Raw genomic sequence first — 19,846 nt, 5'->3', positions numbered from 1 at the left:
TGGCTGTCAAAAAGAAGTAATGTGGTTGTGATCAAAACTCCCGACCCTTCAAACAGCACAAACCCAGCGTTTTCTTGTAGCCTGACATTTGCACAAAGGCTTTTACTATCAGTTTTCATAGATTGAGCAAAAAGCACCATTTTCTCTTACCCAGTGGTGTAAGTTTCAGTCAATAGAAGGTTGACTGTATAGTCAATAGGCTGTACAGCAAACTTTAAATTTTAGAACTGGAATTCTGTTCAACTGCTGCCATGGAAGGAAGAAACCAGAAGGCACAGGGGATTCAGCATGAAACCTCAGATCCTAATTCAGAGGTACTCCTGGGTTTAGACAAACACAGTTGTTTCCAGAAGGTGGTCCTCCAAGGTTAATGCTTTCTGTTGCGCAGCTTGATGCTGCTGTGCCAAGCTTATCCTTTGCAGCAGTGGCTGCCTCTTCAAGAAATAAATAGATAGATAAAGGAAAATCACAGTGTGGTATTTGGAACAGTAATAATTCAGCTGTCTGGAAGAGAGGGAAGGATCTCCCCTACTGTAACATGGCCACTACTAGTATATGTCTTTCTTCAGTGGCTACTGCTTCTTAGCCACTCCTTACCTAAATAAATACACTTTGCTAATACAGAACAAAATCTGTTAAAAATCATTAGCCAAGTTCTATACAAGTACAGCACTGGATTTACTATAAATCTCTCTCTGTTTTCAAATGGATAACGTGTAAGATAAACAGGGATAATTGTAATATTCTTCTTATTCAAGGGAAGGTAAAGATCAGCCGTAGTCTGTAAATTTTGAACTATATTAAGAACCAGTCACTTGTTGAATTTTTAAGCAAGTCCTTAGCAGACATGCACAAATTTCTTTCTGATACACAAAAAAGTGTTTTGAGTCAAATAAGATGAAGGTGATGAAGTGTTTTAACATCTGGGGAGGAACTGGCCATTGGGGTGAAAGTGGTTTTGGCTGATGGCAATAGAATGTAGACATGAGAAAGGGCAGCGTGTCTGGCTTGCTTGGTTCTGACTCTCACAGCATCAGCTCTGCTAGACAACCCTGACTGAATTAATACAATTGAGACATGAGCCTTTGCTGCTGGCCAAGGGCCTGGCAAACCAGCCCAGTCACACAAGCCCAGATAGCACAGCCACCTCCGCTCTGTGTCCTACTTGGAGCTAAAGGTAAATCCTAAACAAACACTCCACAAGTAAACGATGTACAACAGCCTTGGCTTAGCTTTGCATAGCAATAATCTGCAGAACACGTTAAAAGCAGCTTCTTGGAATTCAATGTCTGCTATAGTAAGGACAAATACAAAAAAAACACCCACCCCAAAACCATAGGGGACAGGTGGGTCCAGCAAGATCAGATGGAGCATCTGACCACAAAGCATTCGATACCAGAACATTTTGCTGACCCAGAGGCATCAAGGCAAGACTTGATACTATGCCAGACCCATAGTATCAAGGCAAGGAACTTGAGAATTAAGATGGAGCCTTTGGCCCTATCTGGTAAGTCTGATTTAATTACAGCAGTTCTCCCCTAGCTTCTGATTGGAGATGCCATCTGTGCAACAGCCATCAGGCAGGGTGAATTAAGGACAGTTTCGTGCGGATTTTCAGCAGTAGCCTTCCATGAACAGAGGGCCAAGGAAAGTGCTCACAAACTGATAGCTGACACCAGACACTGCCATGACAATCTCATCTCATCATTGATGGAAGTCCTTTGGGAGGTCACCCCTGAGGCAGAGTGATGACACTTGCTGTCCTGTACAGCTGAGGTATCCCATACCCAAGGTTGCAGAAGAGGATAAGAAAGTTGACAAAAAAGATGCTGGCAATGCTGAAGTAGTGAAAAAAGAATTCCTAGCACTCAGCCTGGGCTGCAGAGTTTAATTTTAACAGCGTTAAAAATAGAAGCATATGATAGGAACCTTAACTACAAATTTACAGCTCAAGTATTCACGCTGCAGTTCTGCTGCAGCCCCTTTCCACTCTGCTTATGGCATGGTGTCAGCTACTGCAGTGTTCTCCCTTCTGCTCTGAGCACCCCCTTACTTACAAATTTCACCATCTCTGACCTCAGTGCAGCACCTTCTCAGCAGTTTATGACCTTGACAGGAAGAGTGGCTTTTCTTTTTTTCTTAAACAAGTTTAGTTTTCCATCTACTCTCTCAATCTGCTGAAGAGAAAAGACAGAACCACAGGCTGGGCTTTTCTGCCTTTGCTTCCTGCATCTTCCTTGCAACACTGTTTACAGATACTCCACAGTTCACTGCGCTCTGCTTCACCTAATGGCCACGCAAAGCCAACTCGCAGCAGACAGGAGGTCAAGACTGATCCTTCCGAGCACGCAGAATCTTACCTGCGCTGGGTTGATTGTTCAATGAAACTGTCCCCTGCTCTGCAAGAAGCTGCAGTTTTTCACGTAATACAAAGAGAGAAATCCATTAGTAAGCACTGGGAGGAAGGCAAAAAATCCAAACTCCTAAGTTGTCAGGGCCTGTGATTTGCTGCTCCCTTTTCTGCAATGGTAAATTTAAACTCCATCCAGACGTGCCTCTGGGCTGAGCATGACCAGTAATCAGGGATTGCTTTGGCAAGAACAGAAATCTGCCAGCAGTGCTCCCTCTTTTCTGGCTGTGCCCCATCACACGGCCCACATCGGGCCCGGCAGTCTGGATTTTTACCACAACAAAGCAAACCTTCAGCAGGAGCAGGAGTGCTCAGCTGCTGCCATGAGACAACATTGACTGGCCTTAGAGGAGCTTACAAAACTGTTACTGTTCTGGAGCTTTAAGCCCAACAGCGGTCAGAGCTGCACTTGGACACCGAGCAGCACCAAGGGAGATATGAGTCCAGGGCTCAGGCTGTAGCCACAAGCACACAGACCCTGAGCCCTTTCTCTCTCCTTGGAACACAGGCAGGTATTTTGCCTGAACAATGGCCAAGCTGCTGCTGCAGCACTGAGCTGTGTGCAGCTTCGCTGTCCTGGATTTAACTTATTATTTTTTTGGTCTAAATCCAAGCTATTTTTAAAGGAGACCGCAATAAAGTACAGCTGCTGTGGGATTGGCTTCATCAGAAATGTGAGTTTGCAGGTATTTAGCCCACAATACATAATTGTATGCAGGCACCCTGCTGACGCGCCGGAGAAAGTTACTTGGTTGAGAAATGCAGCCTTTGCACAAAAGTTCCATCAGGGCTTCTAGCCCAGAGCCTTCAGTCTTAATTTAATCCAGCTGCCACACAAAGCCATTATAATCAATGAACAAAATAAGATTTGCACAGTCAGCAACAACCACCACTTTAAGTACTACATGTTTAAGAATACAAGTAATGCCTCCTATTCATAAATAAGAGGCTTCCAGCTGAGCATGTAACAAATGAAGTACACTGACGCAGGGCCACAACATGTTTAGCAAAGCTGAGGCTCCTGAAAAATTAAGCACGTTTGCTCAGAGCTGGGCCTTCACGGATCACAAAGTTGCCAAACAGGGCTGCGTTGTGCGGCTGCCTTCACTCTGACAGCCGCCGCCTCTGTCCTATTATCCAAACATCTCCTTATGCAAAACTGACGCTAACAAGGATCGTTTTTTTTCTGTCCTTCACACGGTTCTGGTCCGGAACACTACAGGGCAATGCTATTCAACTGGACAGTTTCCATAGGAGAGTGTCCAGTTTCATTTTCTCAAGTTCGCCCTGAACCTCTCTGTTTTGGGCCCTGCTAAATCAGGATAACACAGATGTAAATTTTCACTGCAGTTCACACAGATGCGTGTCCCCCTGCTCATCTGTGCTGTTTTACCCTCAATTTTCTCATTTACGTAAGCAGCCAGGGGGTCAGAAACCCTCTGTTTCTGCTGATGGTCTTCAGAAGGTGAACGGAAGAAAACACTACAGTTACCTCAGTCAGCTCTGGACACAGCAGCAGCACCATAACTGCACTGTGCTGAAGGTACTGGTCAAAAGAAAAGAAGGAAGAATCCCAGTATTCCACCCACAACTGCAAATGCAGTTTAAATGTTACAAACTTAATAGGAGCTGTCACAAAAACTGCAGGCATGACATAGCAATTTCAGTAAATACAGTACAGTAAATTGCTTATTAAATCAAGCTGCCCTCAAACCGGAGCTGTGGCTGCAAATTCAAATGGTACAATGACATAATTTAACCGTACCAAATCACACAGCTCCCATCCTTTTCTTCCCAACCCAGAGGTTTTAGAGGAGCTAAAAACCTTCCTGAAGCATAAAACTTTGTGTGAGGCATAAGAACAGCACACAGAAGGGCAGCAATCACTCGTGCGCCATGCTAGACTGTCTGCTTTTCTTGGTAAATAGAACTTAACCTCCTGAACCTAAATCTTTGGACTTGAAGCAATGCAACAAGTCTGTCTGTAAGTCTTTTCTCCAAAGGAGGAGCCCACGTAGCTCTCAGGCACTGTGCCTGGACCAAAATGCATCTGGAGCAGTGCTGGTGGCAGGGATACCACTTGGGCACCACCTGCCAGATCTGCTTCTATTCCAAGCAAGGCCAATGCCAATCCCAAGAGACCACCCCAACTGCTGGGTTAATTAATAAAGGCATCAGATTGAGTCTGAAAAGCAAATGCATGAAGCGGGTACAGCAGCACATCAGTGAACTTAGTATTTGTGCAAAGTGAGAAACCTCAGCAAGAAAGGCAATGAGACAGCTGTGCCGGAGGAACATCTCAGGGTGTTCCCATGGGACGGACACCCGGGCATCACCAGGAGAACCTTCTCATGTCCACAAGGCAGCAAACACCAGCAGACTTTACGTCTACTCTTCCAAACCATGTTCAGATGTTACCTGGGCAAACACCTGGAACTACAGCACCAGCAAACACCTTGGTCACCTGTAAAATCTCATTTTTTTAAATTTTTTTATTTTTTGGGCACATAGGGAGAAAACCAAGTTTAGGCTGGGCCATCAAGACAGCACACAAATCACAACTGATGCTTATGCTCAAGGATCAGCATGTGCAAAGGATGCTGCTGTCTGAAGGAACGCTGCCAAGTGCTTTACCCCAGTTATAGCAGGAGCTACATTTGAACAAGATGCCTCATCGAAGAGAGATGGTATAATGCATTATCTGACTGGAAAGAAGGAGCCTATTAAACAAGCATTGGGCTGAAGAACTTACACAGAAAAAGGCAATTCATCTTCAAAGGATGAGCATTTTCATGATAAATCACAGGTCCTGCATTTTGAAGACAGGCAGATGCAATCCTTGCCAATACTTTTTCAATGAGTGCTGACATGGTGCTTCTATCACAGCTGAGACCTAGCTGCAAGTCCAATTCAGCTCAAGAGCCAAGAAATACAGTGTTAAACACAAGGTGGCCATTTTTGCACTCTTAAACTGGGTTCAGTGCACTTACCCACCTCCTTCTGGGGGCTGATAGATTCTCCTCTTACAGGGGGACACTGTGCACAAACATAGTTGCAGCCTCTCACCAAGAAGTCTTCCACATCATCCCAGATTTCAGGGGTTGACTTAATTCTGCTGCAGCTCATGATGAAAGTCCTTCCATTCCTCAAATGTACAGATGCTTCTTGGAGCAGCCTACATTTTAAGAACCCAAAATAGCTCCACATCCCTGCTAAGTTGAACACTGCCATGACTTTGCACAGTTGTTGATAACACCAGGTAGAATGAACAGTCTCAAAAGAAATCACTCCCACCCAGCAAACAAAGATTTTTATTTCAAAGTAGAAACAAGGGAGGGTCCATACAGTAAGCTTACTGCCTTAAGCAACAGTCTGCAGAATTCTTCTTTTTTCTTAAATAAATAAAAGATTTTTTTTAAAAACATACATGATTACTACTGCAACGTAGCAGTTGATCCTGAAGCACTATAGATTCACACAGATTCATTACTTTTGCTTTTGCTCACAAAGTTCCTAGCAGGAGAGGAGAGGAGCGCAGCACACCCTTGCTCTGCACTCACAGTGCCAGAACACTTTCCACATACCACTGAACCCCTTCGGTAGGTCGATGAGTCCAGCATGAAGGACAGCAATGCATGTGGGTAAGAGTGAGAGTGCAGGAAGAACACATGATTTCCTATGGACATGGTAAAGTATTTACAAGTTAGCTCTTGTCTATAGCAGTGTTGTAGGGGGAAAAAAGAAAAAGAAAGAAAGAAGAGCTCTCCTAATCATGGATAACCAAGATTTAAGAAAAAAACCCACAGCTTTGGCTCCAGCTTCTGAGGAAGCTTGTGAGGTTAGTCATATGAAGGTCAGAGATGACTTATGGGATGGCGATGCAATGGTGCTTAAAAACAAGCAAACAAATAACAAAGCCATCAAGTTATGAGTGCAAGCACACCAGAGTCAGCTCGGAAGCAATGTAACCCTTCCACCATGTTGGACATGATGACTGTACAGCAAACAAGTGGAGGTAGATCACTTGAAGTGATCTTGCTAGAGATACACTTTGGGATTTTCTTCCCTGGAATAACCTACAGCAGACTGACAATGAATGCTTCTCACAACTTGCACGTGAAAGGTACCATTTTTCAGAGGCATCTGAAGACTTTAGGAGCTTAAATTGCAGTGCAAGGTCCACAAGAACTGACCTGAAATTAGACATTTCTGAGGGTGGTTTTGCTGGTTTTTGTTTCTTAATTTGTTTTGTTCTTAAACTCAGTGTTCTGTACATAAGCTTTTCCCTTGCAATCTCTGAGAAAGCGTGTTTGAAAATTGGGATGTGATTCTGGAGTTTTCTGGAATTCTGGAATTACAGTTAGCAGAATCAATTCACACAAACATTTTCTCCATTTCTTTCAATTTCCTGGAGTGGCTGTTAAGTTTTTTGGTTTTTTTTTTTTCTTGGAAAAAGTGGATGTAAGGCTTTCTTGAATGAAGCCCCCCTTTATGGAGCCAACTACAGCACACTGGAAGCACAATTACGCTACTAAGGTAAGATGAAATGCAGTAGTGATGCGCCAATTCATCATGCTTGGGTTCTTCTAATGAAGCCCATTACTCACAGATGAGAATTTTCTCAAGCAGTTAGTCACTAGCAGACAGCTCTCCCTATTGCTGCTTCCTATTCTGCAGCTGGCGAACAGCCTGCTCCTCCCCTCACCATCCAAAAAGTGCAATATTAGGAAAAGTCGACACCTAAATGAGAAGTAAACAAACAGTATTCAACTTTCCACTTTCCCCATAACCCCCCAAAAAGGAAGAATAAAACAGAACGGCTTTCAGGAGCATGCCAATATTTTCCATTAAAATATGGAGGGGGGAAAAAAAAGATTGACAAAAACAGCCTGCTGTCCTTTTAATACTACTGAAAGAAACTGAATACCGTTCCTTAGCTTATTAAAATAAGCATAAAAACAAACAACAAGTTAATTACCACTTGCATAGACACATTTTGTTTTGTACTTTGTGCAAATCTTACTAAATAAGGCATGCTTGAGAGTTTAGGTAGCAGTGCAGTAGATATTAAAGAATGCTGAGAAACTGCAAGGAAAATTCCAGGCAGTCTGCAGTCCACATCCACTTACACAGTTCATTTGACTTCAAAGACCAACAGCTGATAGCCGCAGATCTGTCTGCAACATAAGGCAATGCGGTATGTGTAGAGCCCAGCACCTGCTTGCAGCTAGTCATGGGTTTAACACACATAAGATCACTTGAATTCACAAACCTGAGCTACTGGCAAAGGAGGGCTTCTCAGAGGTGTGCTGGCAAGAACCCCGTCCCAGGGAAGAGGGAGGGGAGCAGAGAAGAGGACAGAGCCACGGAGAAGCACAGCCCTTCACAGAAAAGGGTTTTGTGCACATTTTGCATACATTTCTTTACCCCAGACTTTGTCCCAGGGCAGTGCTTTTCCAGACAAACTGTGTTCTAACAGGCTTTTTTCTTACAGTATTTCTGAAGTAATAAAAAGCTGAAACATTTGACCCCTCTTAGACCACCTAATTTAAGTGCCTACTGTGAAAATTCAACAGGAGTCAGTGGCAGTAAAGAGGGGCACCCGTGTAACAAGGTGAGCTTAGGGAGCTGCTCCAACAGCAGAATAAGAAATCTCTCAAATACGTTACGTAGCACAGAGGAAAGTTGTAAGGCCTAATATAAAGTAATGTGGAATAGCATTCTGCCTCTTCCTTCCCTCTCAAATCAAGTATTTTCAGGAAGTAGTGAAGTAGAACCTTTCATAAGCAGCTTTGCACTAAAAAAAATAATCAGCTTAAACTTCAAAAGTCTTTTTTCTTAAAAAACAAACAAACAAAAAAAACCCCAACAACCCATCATGTTTAGTAAAACCCACTAATAATAATCCTCAAAATCCCCCAGTACTTTGCAATATAAAATGGAGTGTTCCTGTGCAAGGGCTGCCAGCTCCTTCAGGAACTCTGGGAAAAGGGCAGCTGCGAGCACAGCATTCCTCACGTGCACGGGAAGGCTGGGGTGAGCCAGGCTCCTCTTTCCCTTGTGTCCCAGGAAAGGCTGCAGCACAGCTGAGGGTGCTTCTGAGAGGCTCCTTCCTTTCCCCACGTTACCTAAGGCCAGGAAGGAAAAGAAGAAAAAAAACCCCAACGCTCAGTATATTGAACACTTGTAGTATTTGTCCAGCAACTAGATGCAGTTTAGAGGGATCGCATTCAGAGCTGCGGTTCACAGTACTCAGACTGTGCTGGCAGATACTCCACTAATCCGACATTTTTAAGTCCTACATGGTCTGCTTCTGTTGCATTTTTTATTAGCCGTCTTTCCATGGGTTATGTATTATTCAGTTGCAGCTCTGATGAGAAAAATATGTGGGCAGGAGAGGAGTCAAGGGAAAGAATAATATGGATTTACCTTATGAAATAACAGATAATATCTACCATTAGTCCCAGCATGGCTTTCTCAATTTAAAATGATCCTGTACTCCAGCCCTCCCCCGGATCAAAATATCACTCTGACTTCACTTCTCTCTCCTCCGCCATGAATTATTGTGTAAGTGGGCTTGAAGCCGAGCTATCAAAATTGCCATGGAAGTTTGAAGCAAGCTAAAAAACTAAAGGAAAAAACGTTTGAAAAGTTTATTTTTTCCTACAGCTTTAGCTTCCACCAACCCCACTTCTGCTCCATGTAAAGAAGATAAATATTAAAAAAAAAAAAAAAGAACAAATTAAAAGCACTATGTGATCAGCACAGCATTGAGAGCTATATGATCTCCGGCGCCAGAGTTCAGAGGATCAGGGCTCAAGCATCAGGATGCATGGAATTACAGAGACAGCAGCACTTAAATTTCAATCAGCTGCTCCTTGATTCAACCCGAACCAGAATGCATTTTAATTAAATGCTATTCAGCAAAACTAAAATGGTGACAAAAATTAACACTGGCGGAAAGAAATATGAAGAAAAGATAAGTTGCAGGACTCACTGCCACAAGACGTCACTAGGCCTGGAATCACAGCCCGACAGCATCCTGTCTGACTTACAAGCGGGCGTTCTCATGAGCTGCATATCATTGAAGTGCACACGCACACACACAAAAATAAAACCAGACAAAAAAATCCACCCTATCATATTAACTCTCCTTCTGGAGATAAACCAAACACCACATCACCACCTTAAGAGGTTGCCCTTAAAGCCACACCATTGATGAGAGACCACCTCAGTCTGTGGTTATGTGAAGCTTTTTTTGGAAAGCTCAGCAAGCAGTGGATGGGGTACCCCCAGCTGGGTGCCTCTCTGTGTGCCAGAGGATCCCCCTGCTCACCAGCTCTGCTCTCTGGTTTCTTGCCTGAAGATCTCCTCCAGCATAGTGGACTTTCAACTGCTCAAGAGAAATTTTAATCTTAATCATCTAACAGAGCTGAACTTTTCCTGAGTTCCGAAAAACCTTTCCTGCTCCAGACTTATCAATCATTCATACTGTTATTCTACTAGTTTTTATCTACAGGAGACACAGTACAGGAACATCAGTTCTGTGGAAAAATCAGACTGTAGGAGGAAAAACAACCTAAATTATGAATTACAATCAAAAGGGAAAGTTTTCAGCCTCCTTTGAAGATTTACTTTGAGATTCTCTTACAGTCTCAAAATGTTTCCTAAACAATGTAAGTGTTTTAAATAGTGGAGCCAACACAATCAGAATGCTGGTAAGCTGTCACAGTTTGAATGTTTTTAAACTCTTCCCTTCATAAAGCATCAAAATCGATTCAGTTCAACAACAACAACAAAAAAAAAAACACTGAGATTTTGTTTTATTTAAAAATATCAATATCAAATAAAAAAAAAAAAAAGAAAAAAAAAAGAAAAAAAAAAAGAAAGATGGCCAAGGGACCAGAAATTTGATTTTTCCTTCAGACAAGATTGTCCGCTTCCTGCTGCAGTCAGGATGCAATTGCAAAAGTGAGTGTTCTGGAAACAGCTACCAAAGTGCTGAAAGATGGGCAGCACTGCATATGGGATCATGACACCTCTACGATATCTAACCCTAACCCAGACTGCCATGTAAACAAAGCACATAGTTATTTGTTGCTTGCAGCGCTGAATGGCCTTTTCTGTTTGAATGCTTTTGAAGACTGTCACTATCAAGGGAAGGGAAACGCTTTGGAATACTTCATTTTTACATTTGTGTTCCCCGCTACATCTGGCTTCCCTTCTTCAGGTGTGAATTCTGTAGGAATCAATACAATGACCTGCAGTGTGCTGACGGACAAGTGAGCCAACTTGCCCCGAGAAGTAGAGTTTGACCGCTTGCATCATCAATCTTGTTGGGAACCAAATGTGCAGTTATCTAGACATTTATTTCCTTTCCATCTATTTGTCAAGAGATACCTTCTTTACAGGGGTTGTCACAAGTCAGAAGAAAACGTACCGACAGGGTGACTAAGCAGCCTTGTTTTGAGATCTTAAATAATGATCTGCATGAGTCAGTCTGGCAATTTCTAAAGCCCAACAAAGAAAACTGACATAAAATGGGAAGCACAAATAAATTCCAAAAATTACTGACTATGTTATTTAACTGAGGTACAACTAATAAGCCCTGAAAACCTTGAAGCGTAAGGCTTGCAAGTTTACTCAGCTAGATTAATTTCCATTCGGAATGCATTCTAAAAAAGTTTGTACTGCCAGCACCTAAAAAAGGACATTAAACACTGCCTCCTAATCCTGTCCCAAACACCAGCTACACTATCGTCTAACTACAAGGCTTCCTCACCAGGATGTAGAGCCTAACCCCCTGCAGATATTTGCGATACACAGCTCATTTACAGCATGCACCTTTCGCAGACTAATTCTTAGTGAGATCATAATTTTGCTGACTCGATGTACTGCAAACCTCAGAAATGCACACCACGCTGACTAGAAACTAGGTAAATTACTATTCAGAGCCTTGCAAAATGAAAACACAATTAAGAAGATGCATAAAAAAGCCGTGCTTTCCACAGCTCTGGAAATCCAAGATAAATACTACCAACTTTGCAGTGGTAAAGGCGAGGCAGGACTATTGTTAACAATTCCAAATGATACATGAGAACACATCTCTGAATGCAGCCTCTCTTCAGCGCTGATTCTGAGCCCTCAATCTCCGTGGTCACAGCTCTCAGCAAACTGTGCATTCCCATCGTATGGGAAGTTGTTTTTAAGGGAAAGCTGCACCCTATGCTGCTTGCTCAGCAACAAGCTGAGAAGCGACACATCCCCAGGGCAGCGTGGTACCCACTGCTTTGGGAAATTTCTCAGTGGGAATGTAAGATTCTCCATTTTGCTTATTATTACCTTCTCTCACTGCAGTGAAAACGCCAGTAACTGTCAAGACAGGCGTAGCACACTGTCCTTGAGAAGCAGCAGACATTATACAAGTCCCCTGGGAAACTAGGGTGATACCTGCTTAACTCCCCGTTGTTGTTGAAGTCTCCTGACTTATACCACCCATTGATTTTGCTGTTTCATGCTTTCATTCTAGAAAGCACATCTGAAGTTCTCTGGCTCACATCCATCTCTGTCAGTAAAAGCCCAAACTATCACATGAGGCCTTATTCAATCATTGCAGAAACCAATTCATTCTGGATTTCTGTCCTCTCTAACACTTATCAAAAAACAAACAAACAAAAAAACCCCACAGAACTAATGACTAGCTGAAGGTCAGGCTAAAAATAAAATAAAATCACGCAATTTGCCATCTCAGCTCATGCCCCGAAAGCAAATTGGTTTACAACCAAACTAGCAGTAAGCCAAGCAAAAGCTGATTTTCTTACTCCTTTAAACAGACATCTTCTGTAGCAAAGACAATAAAAGCTTCTAAAGAGCAAAGCATATCCAGATAGATCCATATACTGAGGCCTACTGAGGATCATCAGTTTAAAGCCAGAAGGCTACATCTGGTTAACGATACTCGTAATGCGCCACACCTACTTTTAATCACGCTGTAGCAAATGAGAGAGGTAACTGGTGATTCATTCCACCCAGCACTCCTCTGAGTGCAGTTAACATTTACCTTTGGTTAGCAGTTCTTCAGCGGCATCAGACATGTCCACACGAAAAAGTAAGTACTGTTGGGCCTCCAGGAGAAGATCTGGGAAGTCTTTTTCCGTAGAAGCGAAATGTTCAATTTTATTTTTCACAGATGCCAGCACCTGCCAAAACAACAGTAACCATTACTTTTTCCTCCCTTGCTCCCAGTGCAGCCACAGTCTGAACACTTCAGGCTCTCCAGCTGCATTAAAGACGACTTAACAATAAAATTTATGGTCATATAGAATTTTCATCTCTTTGCACAGATATCATTAAAACACTGAGAAGAGATGCAAGGCTCTCAGATGGGCAGGAGAGCAACAGGTGAAATTGAAAAGAGCTGAAGTTTAACAAGTTTAACCAAAAATACTGTTCCAATAGGCACTTGTGGGCAAATACCTGATAAAGTGACCGTACGCTGGGCTGAAACACCATGTTGGTGTTGAGCAGAAAGGAGCGAAGGAGAGGCTGTGGGTAACTTGCTAGCTGAGTAATAATCCCAATAAGCAGCAAATTCACATGCAGGGAGTTCTCCAGCATGTTCTCCAGCTTGGACAACACCACACTGATAAATGGTCCTGCAAAAAAAAAGAGAAAGAACCAATGCTTCTGTTTTCACAGAAGAAAAATCATGAGATCTGGGAAATAAGCATGTGAAAGGAATTTTGATCACCATAACCAACCAAATCAAACCTCCTACATGCTAATTAAAGCCAGCAAGGAGGAAAAACAAAACTTATCTGAACAGACAAAATAGACTTAACAGGGGTGTTAAAAGCTTTCATGAGTAGAAGCAATTTGACTAGTGAGCTAGTTATTTTAATGGCATATTTAATGTACATAATCATTCTGCTTTACGTGTGCCAATAAGGATTTAGTCTAATACGTTATGGTCTATTATTTCATTCCTTTTGAAGTTAATCAGAATAGTACCACTGAGGAAGCACAGCATTCTTAGAGTTGGAAGGGACCTTTAAAGGTCACAGCAGGGGAGTTGGAGTAGATGATCCAGCCTGGCCTTGAAAGTCTCCAGGGATGGGGCATCCACATCACTGGGCAATCTGTTCCAGTGTCATGTCATCCTCACTGTAAGACACTTTTCCTTATACCTAACCTAAATCTACCCTCTTTGAGCTTGAAACCATTTGCCCCTGTTCTGTCACCACAGACCAAGCTAAGAGTCCATCCCCTTCTTTCATGTAGCTCCTCTTTAGATATTGAAAGGCAGCTCTCGGGTCTGATGAACAGCCCCGGCTTTCTCAGCCTGTTCTCACAGGAGAGAGGTTCCATCCCGTGGATCATTTTTGTGGCCCTCCTCTAGACATGCTCCACCAGAACCTGTCTCCTTTTCACTGGTACTGTGCCTTATTTCCACAGACGGACTGGCGAAGTACATTAATAGCTTAGACTTTTTGTCTCACCAAAATAATGGGGTGTTGTAAAGAAACCACAAAAATGCTACTCTAAACAAAAAATGAGAAGCTGCAGTAGTAACATCACATGGAAACACGTTTTCAATACTGCAGTCACACAAAGCAGGGCAAACATTAAAACAGATTTATAAGCAAGATTATTTGTAAATGCAGTCTTTATCATATAAATGTCAGTAATAAACAATAGTTTCAGTTTGTGTCTTTATGTTGCAGAGCAACCACTAAAATACAGAAGCACTGACAGTGCAAGCACATAACCCTCCTGCCTGGGTGCACAATGAAGCAGCCTCAAAGCCCCTTGGCTGACATAGTTTCTACTGTCCCTACAGAACCTACTGCTTCGTCCTACTGTGTTCCATGGGGACAATTTCACAGAGCCCCTGAGGACCACAGTGCAAAGGGAGCTCCCTTGGGACAGGAGGGATTGCAGTAGCAGCAGAGGTAGATCACAGTTTCTTTCATGGCAGTCAGACTCTAGATCTGAGTAGATACAGCTGAAGTCAGACATTTAACAGAGGTATACCACTTCTCTTGAACTTCCCAGTACAAAATTTGCAGTTTTCAAGAAATGATTGCAATAAAAAACAGAGGAAATGAGCAGAGTTTGCAAGTCTGGGAAGAAACAGTGTAAACCAGTGAGAAAATTAGAAAAGAAAAAAAAGTATTCCTTTTCTGACTTCATCTCCTCATAGCCATGAAGACAGGCACTGTTTCTGAACATCACATTCATTCTTGCTCAGAGGAAAACAGGTATGACAGTGAGTGGTTATCGGTCTGGTTATCTGATTCTGTAGCAAGAAGCCCCATCCCACAACAACAACACTCCCCCTTTATCACATACATAATATAGCACTCCAAATTAAATAGAACATTATTGTATTTGAAAGGCACTGCAATCTCCCATTTCTGAGGTATTTTTATCAGTAAATCCTTACCTGCAATCACTAAGAGCTACAATGCAATCACTACAGCAAGATGGACACCCTAAGAGTAAAAAACGTTGTGGACAGGAAGCAGATAGTGGGTTTTTTTCATTCATTTCATTGGTTGGACATCATTTTTCTTTTTTCCTCAAAGCAAGAAATGGAGGAAGGGACTGGAGGAAGGGACAGGGATGACATTTTTTGAGCTACATTTGACAGCAGATAATGGGAAATTGAAAGGTTTGAATGTGATTAGTCTCTGGTACAAGGAAATTACCACTGCAATAAAAATAGTAAATGGACCGGATAAACAGGCTGAGGTTTTCAATTAAGAGACAGTGCCAGGCACGCTGGCCACAGCTGACCAGAAAGGGTTGCATTTCAATGGATACAAATGAATGTTTTCCCCCCTCCTTCCAAATGAACAAGAAGCCAGATTACAGAGGTCTTATTTTGGATGAGAAAACCTAGACAAGCTATTATTTTTTATTATTATTTGCATTACTGTGGTATCCAGGAGACCTAATTAAAGATCAGCAGCCTGCAATGCAAGGAGCTGCACAAACACTGATCAAAAGCGCACTCTACCCTCCCGCAGCAATTTCATTCCTGAATGGCTTGGGCAGTCTCTAGAGAACAAGCTTAACTTGTTGTCTGGCACAAGACAGAAAAGTGTACCCACTGTGATGGCTGCTGTGGCGTTTGAGGACCAAGGCGCCAGGACAGTTCCCGCAGAGACAGGGGCAGACGGGGCATCAGTGCTGCCACCTCGTGCTAAAATGTGAATTAGCAGAAGGGGTGAAAATGGCATAAGAGGTGCCAGCCACTAGAAAAACAAACCATTTACCTGGGCTCCATACGTTAGAACTGTTACTCCAGTCTGCTTTCAATTGAAAAAGTTTATCCTAGAATGATGGTGCTCTGACATACAAGAAAAGCAATAAACACAATCCCAAGATTTGTTGTTTTGTGTGTTTTGTGTTTTTTTTCCAAACAGACAGAAAAGAGCTGAGCAACCACCATTTGCTGTCACTACACTGACTGTTCTGCTCTACTTTCATGCTGCATCTCTCTGATTCTCCTTGGGCCAGTCTCAGCTATCTGAGCATACCCTTTTAGCGTCAGGGCTGGTCCTAGCTCTATGTTTGTGCTGTGCACTGTAATTACACTTGGCCACCTTTGATCACTATGCCTTCTTGTATTTGCTAGGTATGTAACTAACAGGACATTCCACCTGTGAATGGAGCACTCTGACTCCTCGCAGCACGCTTGGGGGATGCATCCTCCTTTGGTCCAAAGGGAGATGACGTGCTCTCCACAGAAGGGGTATCTGCTGAGAAATTCTCAAAGTCCTCCACCTCTTCTGCAGGAGACACAGGATCAGAAGTGTCTAACTTTTGCTCCTCCACACCTGCATTGTTTGGATCCAGTTCCTTAATAATTTTGTCATACTGTGCAATGAAATCCTCACCATCTGTGCTCAGCGTTTGTGAGCTTAAGCAATTATCTGCCTCCTGAAGCTTCAACTCTAAGTCTGGCTGTGGATCAGTCTCCACCATTTTCTGGTTTATTTGTTCTTTCGTTACACTTTGAGTCAAGCTTGATTTTTTTTCACTGTGCTCATCCACGCCCACTTCCAGCTGGCTGTTAGAGAGAGGCCCATTGACAACAGTCTGGCTTTGGACCTGATGTTCTCTGGACACATTTAAAGTTTTCTCCTTGGAGTTGTCATCATCCTGCATATCCTTCTGGGCACATAATCTGTAAACCATAACATCATCCTGAAAGTCCGAATCCTCTATGTAAGATCCTTTGACAAGCATGATAGCATTTTTTTTCATCTCTTGAATATGTTTTGGTGGCACTGCAGGCATCTGCACCTCTGTATTTCCCAGATCATCATACTGCTGGAGCGAGCTCACATCAGAACCAGGAGAAATCCCTGTGTCATAGCTATCATCCCATTCCAGCTCCAACTGCATCTTCTCACCCATTGGTGCTGTTTGTGAGCTACACATGCTGGGTGTCCTTTGCTGGAGACGAAACATGGGGTGTTCCACATCTGTACCGTTCTCCTCAGCAAGTGTTTGGATAAAGGTCTCAGGATCAGGATTTACTCCATCGTATGAAGCAGACCAGACCTTACAATCTTTCAGACACTGGAGGATGGCTTCTTGAGCTTCTCCCAGGTACTGCAGGTAGCTGATATCCACAGCTCTTCCAAATTCCACAATGCAGGTGGATTCAGAAACGCTTCTAACAGAATCTGAAAGTTAAGAAGATTACTCATACCATGACACAATAAAAAAACCCAAAAGTTCTCTAGCAAGGCAGCCACTAACACGGCAGATGGAGTCTTTATTCCCAGTCATCCAATAAGGCAGGAAAGAAGAATTAAATTTAGAGATATGACCATAAATGCACTAGAGTTGTTTCTACTGCCAAGTAAGCGCTGTAGCTCAATTTCTGAGAAATCAGCCCACTCCCAATCTGTAAAACAACAGCAACCACTCTGAACCTGCAAGTGCCATTGTCAAGTACCTGTACATAATTTTTATGAATGAGTATTTTAAAAGGTACCCAAGTTGAATAAGGTTTCAATAGTCCTGGACCCAGGAAAGGAATTAAATAATCTTTCCAGTGCAGCCTAACTGCCCAGTTTGTTGTTGCCCACCATTTTTCTTCCACCTGAGCTGCTACCAAACTCAATTCAGTTCATGATCTGGTCTTCCCTTGAGCACCAATTACCTTCAGTTTGAGCTGCTTTTGTCCAGAGAATATAATCTTTTCCTTGGCTTTCTAGAGTCAAGGTGATCCCAGTGGAGCAGCAGAGTGGTGTCAGGGCAAGCAGTTTTGCAGCAGATACGGAGTAACAATCTCTCTCTTTCACAGCCCTTCGCTGGCTCAACATCATGTGGTTACATGGGATCAGATACCTGAAACAGCAGTCTAGCATTACCTCCTTTCATGTGAGAGAAAACAAAAACATACAGAAGCCCCTTCACACCTTCCTTCCCTCTTCAAAATATAAAAAATAACAGTAATCTTGACAGTGATTTATATTCCAAACCTCTCAAGAGCATGAAACCCCAACTCTTTACATTGTGAAGATACAGTTCAATGAGGAACTGTCAAGACAAGCAAAGATGGGAGACCAGTTGCATCAGAATGGGGAAATGAGCGGCCGTTCACAGGTCAGAGCAAGCCTGCTGTAGGAAGGGATGAGGGAGCATAGGATGGGCAGAAGTCAAAGGCTAGTGGTGTGGTTTGGTCCCAGTATGAATGAGTTCTGTCTCAGAATCTTTAATTTATTTGTTTTCCAAGGAAATTGAGACAGAGTCAGTTTACATGTGCCAGGCAAGCAGCCAGCAAAAGGGAAGGAAAGGTCATCAAGGTGTTTCACTGCTGTAAATCAAGAGATCTTGAGCAAGAGGGAAAAAGCTATGGGGAAAACAAGGGACAGAGGAAACACATTCTTATGTTTAATATTTTTAGAGCAATTTTGTTTAGCATTTTAAGAGCACTCTATTAAGACCTGTATAGTGTTAACTATGCTGATGTTTTCCCATTTTAAAAGGAAGCCAAATTTTAAAGGATTCCCTAAATAAATAAACAACAGCAACAAAAAAGACTAAAAACAACTGCAGCACTGCTTAGTAGATTGAGTTCACAGATGTCCTAACGCCATTCCCAGGCACTCAGGGAATTTCACCTTAATGCCTATCAGTGGAGGGACTGAAACACCGATGCCTCCCACAGTGTTAAAAGCCTGATTAAGCTACACTAGTACTTCCACAGAAATTATCAACTCTAATCTAATCCATACACCAAAGTTATAATTGTGTATTCTGCAGCAGCCAATGGAACAACCAGTTAAATGCAAAAATAATCAGTGTATTTTGTACATTATATAGCAATCTGTGAACAAGAGTTAAGGAAGCTGAAGTATTCTTGGGGAAAGAGGAATAACAGAGGTGAAAGCTGCAAGCAACTACATAAGTTCCTTGTAATGCAGCATATATATAATAAACTAAAGAAAACATGCTGGAGGAAAGAATTATATGTTTAAAAGCAGGAAATAAGCAGTTTGGGGGTGATAAATATATTCTCAGCTTTTCTTCTCTCACATTTATAGAAATAAATCACAAGAAGAATCTCTTATTCCTGAAGATCACAGAACATAAATCACACTTCTACGAGTCCAGCATGCTTTTGTCAGAATCATAAATATTCTTATCTCTGTAGCTGCTTGAATTTCTGCTCTCTTGGAGAACTTCCATCTAGCTCTGTGCCTATCATCTGAGACTCTAGGTCCCAGAATTAGGACAAAGTTGAAAAAGGAGTTTGGGCTTTACCTTAAAACTAGCTGCAACATCACATCTTCACAATGCAAGCCAATGAGCGTTCTGAACAATGCTAAGGAGACCACACAGAGCTGGAAAATGATAAATGCCATCAGTTTTCAATCTGGAAATAGTACCTCTCCAATCTTTCTTGCATTCGGTATAATAGAACTACTCCACCAAAGCGTACTACTTTAAGAAACCATTACTATGCTATTTCAGTTTGTCAGCACAACTACAGGATTTTGTTGTCCAGAGCTATACACATTCCATTTTACATTTTAGCAATACATGATTACGAATTTTCATTTAAAAAAAAAAAAGTTTCTTTAAATAAATAAATAAATAAATAAGATCAAAAACATTATCTACAAGGTCTTTGCATTAACTCATCTGGAACGTGAAAGCAGTAATCTACCAGCCTTAGTATTAGGTTTTACTGCTGACATGGAATTTGAATCAACAAAGGGTTTTTCTAAAAAGAAAAAAAAAAAAAAAAAAAGTTATAAACTACTTAAAAGTTTCTGCTTTAAATATTAAGAATGATGAGTGTTCTGCACATTAAGAAGCTGAATGCTCCTATGCTGCAGTGCCTTTTTACCTACAGCTGAATTTCCCAACACAGATCAGGACTACATAAGTCATTTTTTCAGATCACTC

The 19,846-nt window shown here is 42.2% G+C and overlaps 1 protein-coding gene across 6 annotated transcripts in view; it reads right to left on the bottom strand.

The window, feature by feature from the left end:
• Nucleotides 1-5,703: 5,703 nt before the first annotated feature.
• Nucleotides 5,704-19,846, bottom strand: part of FHIP1A (FHF complex subunit HOOK interacting protein 1A) — an 82,147-nt gene continuing 68,004 nt past the window's right edge. For 5 of the 6 annotated variants that reach the window (XM_085546525.1, XM_085546526.1, XM_085546527.1 and 2 more), the window contains 6 exons: nt 19,199-19,278; nt 17,592-17,779; nt 16,078-17,109; nt 12,887-13,065; nt 12,471-12,609; nt 5,704-8,538 (listed from right to left, as the gene is read on the bottom strand). In XM_085546525.1, the coding sequence (XP_085402651.1) occupies nt 8,306-8,538; nt 12,471-12,609; nt 12,887-13,065; nt 16,078-17,109; nt 17,592-17,779; nt 19,199-19,278 (1,851 nt within the window). In that variant the 3' untranslated portion in view covers nt 5,704-8,305. The remainder of the gene's footprint in view (nt 8,539-12,470; nt 12,610-12,886; nt 13,066-16,077; nt 17,110-17,591; nt 17,780-19,198; nt 19,279-19,846) is intronic. The other variant, XM_085546530.1, reaches the window with a different exon arrangement.

The sequence above is a fragment of the Coturnix japonica genome, chromosome 4 (genome assembly GCF_054131305.1).
Source record: "Coturnix japonica strain WE chromosome 4, WE-NBRP24, whole genome shotgun sequence".
NCBI classification, from domain to species: Eukaryota; Metazoa; Chordata; class Aves; order Galliformes; family Phasianidae; genus Coturnix; species Coturnix japonica.
The sequence above is the reverse complement of the archived record's forward strand: the minus strand, read 5'-3'. Positions and strand labels throughout refer to the sequence as shown.